The sequence below is a fragment of the Passer montanus genome, unplaced genomic scaffold (genome assembly GCF_014805655.1).
Source record: "Passer montanus isolate IOZ18808 unplaced genomic scaffold, ASM1480565v1 scaffold378, whole genome shotgun sequence".
NCBI classification, from domain to species: domain Eukaryota; kingdom Metazoa; phylum Chordata; class Aves; order Passeriformes; family Passeridae; genus Passer; species Passer montanus.
The window spans coordinates 20,312-22,023 of NW_024368574.1; the positions used below are offsets into that span (position 1 = coordinate 20,312).

At 64.9% G+C, this 1,712-nt stretch overlaps 1 protein-coding gene across 1 annotated transcript in view; it reads left to right on the forward strand.

Annotated features, from left to right (window-relative positions):
• The window catches only part of CACNA1A (calcium voltage-gated channel subunit alpha1 A), a 33,805-nt gene that overhangs the window by 14,165 nt on the left and 17,928 nt on the right, over positions 1–1,712 (forward strand). Inside the window, 2 exon segments of the mRNA XM_039717236.1 lie at positions 23–145; positions 1,082–1,291. Coding sequence (XP_039573170.1) covers positions 23–145; positions 1,082–1,291 — 333 coding nt within the window.

The window sequence follows — 1,712 nt, forward strand, 5'->3', positions numbered from 1 at the left end:
CCCCCCCCGGGACCCCCCGGGTGACGGCCGCCCCCCTGTGCCCCCCCTGCGGGAGCTCTCCGGAGGGCCACCAGCAAGAGGAGCAAGACGGACCTGCTGAGCCCCGAGGAGGGCGAGGAGCAGCTGGGGGACATCGCCGCCATGGGTGGGTGACAGCGGGGACACGGGGACACGGGGACATTGGGGACATGGGGACATTGGGGACATTGGGACATGGGGACATGGGGGACATCGCCGCCATGGGTGGGTGGCAGCGGGGACACGGGGACACTGGGACATGGGGACATGGGGACACTGGGGACATGGGGACATCAGGGAAATCAGGGACATCACCGCCATGGGTGGGTGACAGCGGGGACACGGGGACACTGGGGACATGGGGGACATGGGGACGTGGGGGGCACTGGGGACATGGGGGAAATCAGGGACATCGCCACCATGGGTGGGTGACAGCGGGGACAGCGGGGACAGCGGGGACATCGGGGACACGGGGACACGGGGGACATGGGGACATCAGGGAAATCAGGGACATCACCGCCATGGGTGTGTGACAGCGGGGACATGGGGACATGGGGGACATGGGGACATGGGGGACATCGCCGCCATGGGTGGGTGACAGTGGGGACAGCGGGGACACGGGGGCACTGGGGATATGGGGACATTGGGGGCACTGGGGACATTGGGGAGAATGGGGACATGGGGACATGGGGGACATCAGGGACATTGGGGACACTGGGGACACTGGGGACACTGGGGACATAGGTGGGTGACTTTGAGGATATCGAAGGGTGGCACAGGGGACGCAGGGATGGTTTGGCGGGTGGTGGATGGGTGATATAGGTGACACGGGTGACGCAGGGACACCCTGAGGTAACACTGGGATGGTTTTTGGGGGGTGGATGGGTGACACGGGTGACACAGCTGACACAGCTGACACAGGTGACACAGGAATACTCTGAGGTGACACAGGAACACCCTGAGGTGACACTGGGATGGTTTTTGGGGGGTGGATGGGTGACACGGGTGACACAGGCGACCCCGCGGTGACCCCGCGGTGACCCCGTGCCCCGGGTGTCCCCAGGGTCCCCTTTCGCCCGTGCCAGCCTCAAAAGTGCCAAGCTGGAGAGCGCCACGTTCCTGGGGCGGCGGGAGCGGCGCGTGCGCTTCCACATCCGGCGCATGGTGAAAACTCAGGCCTTCTACTGGACCGTGCTCAGTCTGGTAGCGCTCAACACCCTGTGTGTTGCTATCGTTCACTACGACCAGCCAGATTGGCTTTCCGACTTCCTCTGTGAGTCACGGGACCCCCAGAGACCCCCCGAAATCATCCTGAGACCCCTCAAAATCACCCCAAATCCCCTGAGACCCCAGAGACCCCAAATCCCCCCGGGGATCCCCATCAGTGCTCAACACCCTGTGTGTTGCTGTCGGTCACTACGACCAGCCAGATTGGCTTTCCGACTTCCTCTGTGAGTCACGGGACCCCCAGAGACCCCCCCAAATCACCCTGAGACCCCCTGAGACCCTTCCCAAATCCCCCCCAGACCCCCAGAGCTCTTCCAGAGCCCCCCAGACCCACTGGGGGCTCCTGAAGCCCCCCCAAACCCATTAGATTCCCCCCCTGAACCCCTCCAGCTCCTGGGACCCCCCCCTCATTTTTGGCCCCCCCATCCTGGGGTTGCCCAGCCCGGGAGACCCCCGGGGGTCCCCAG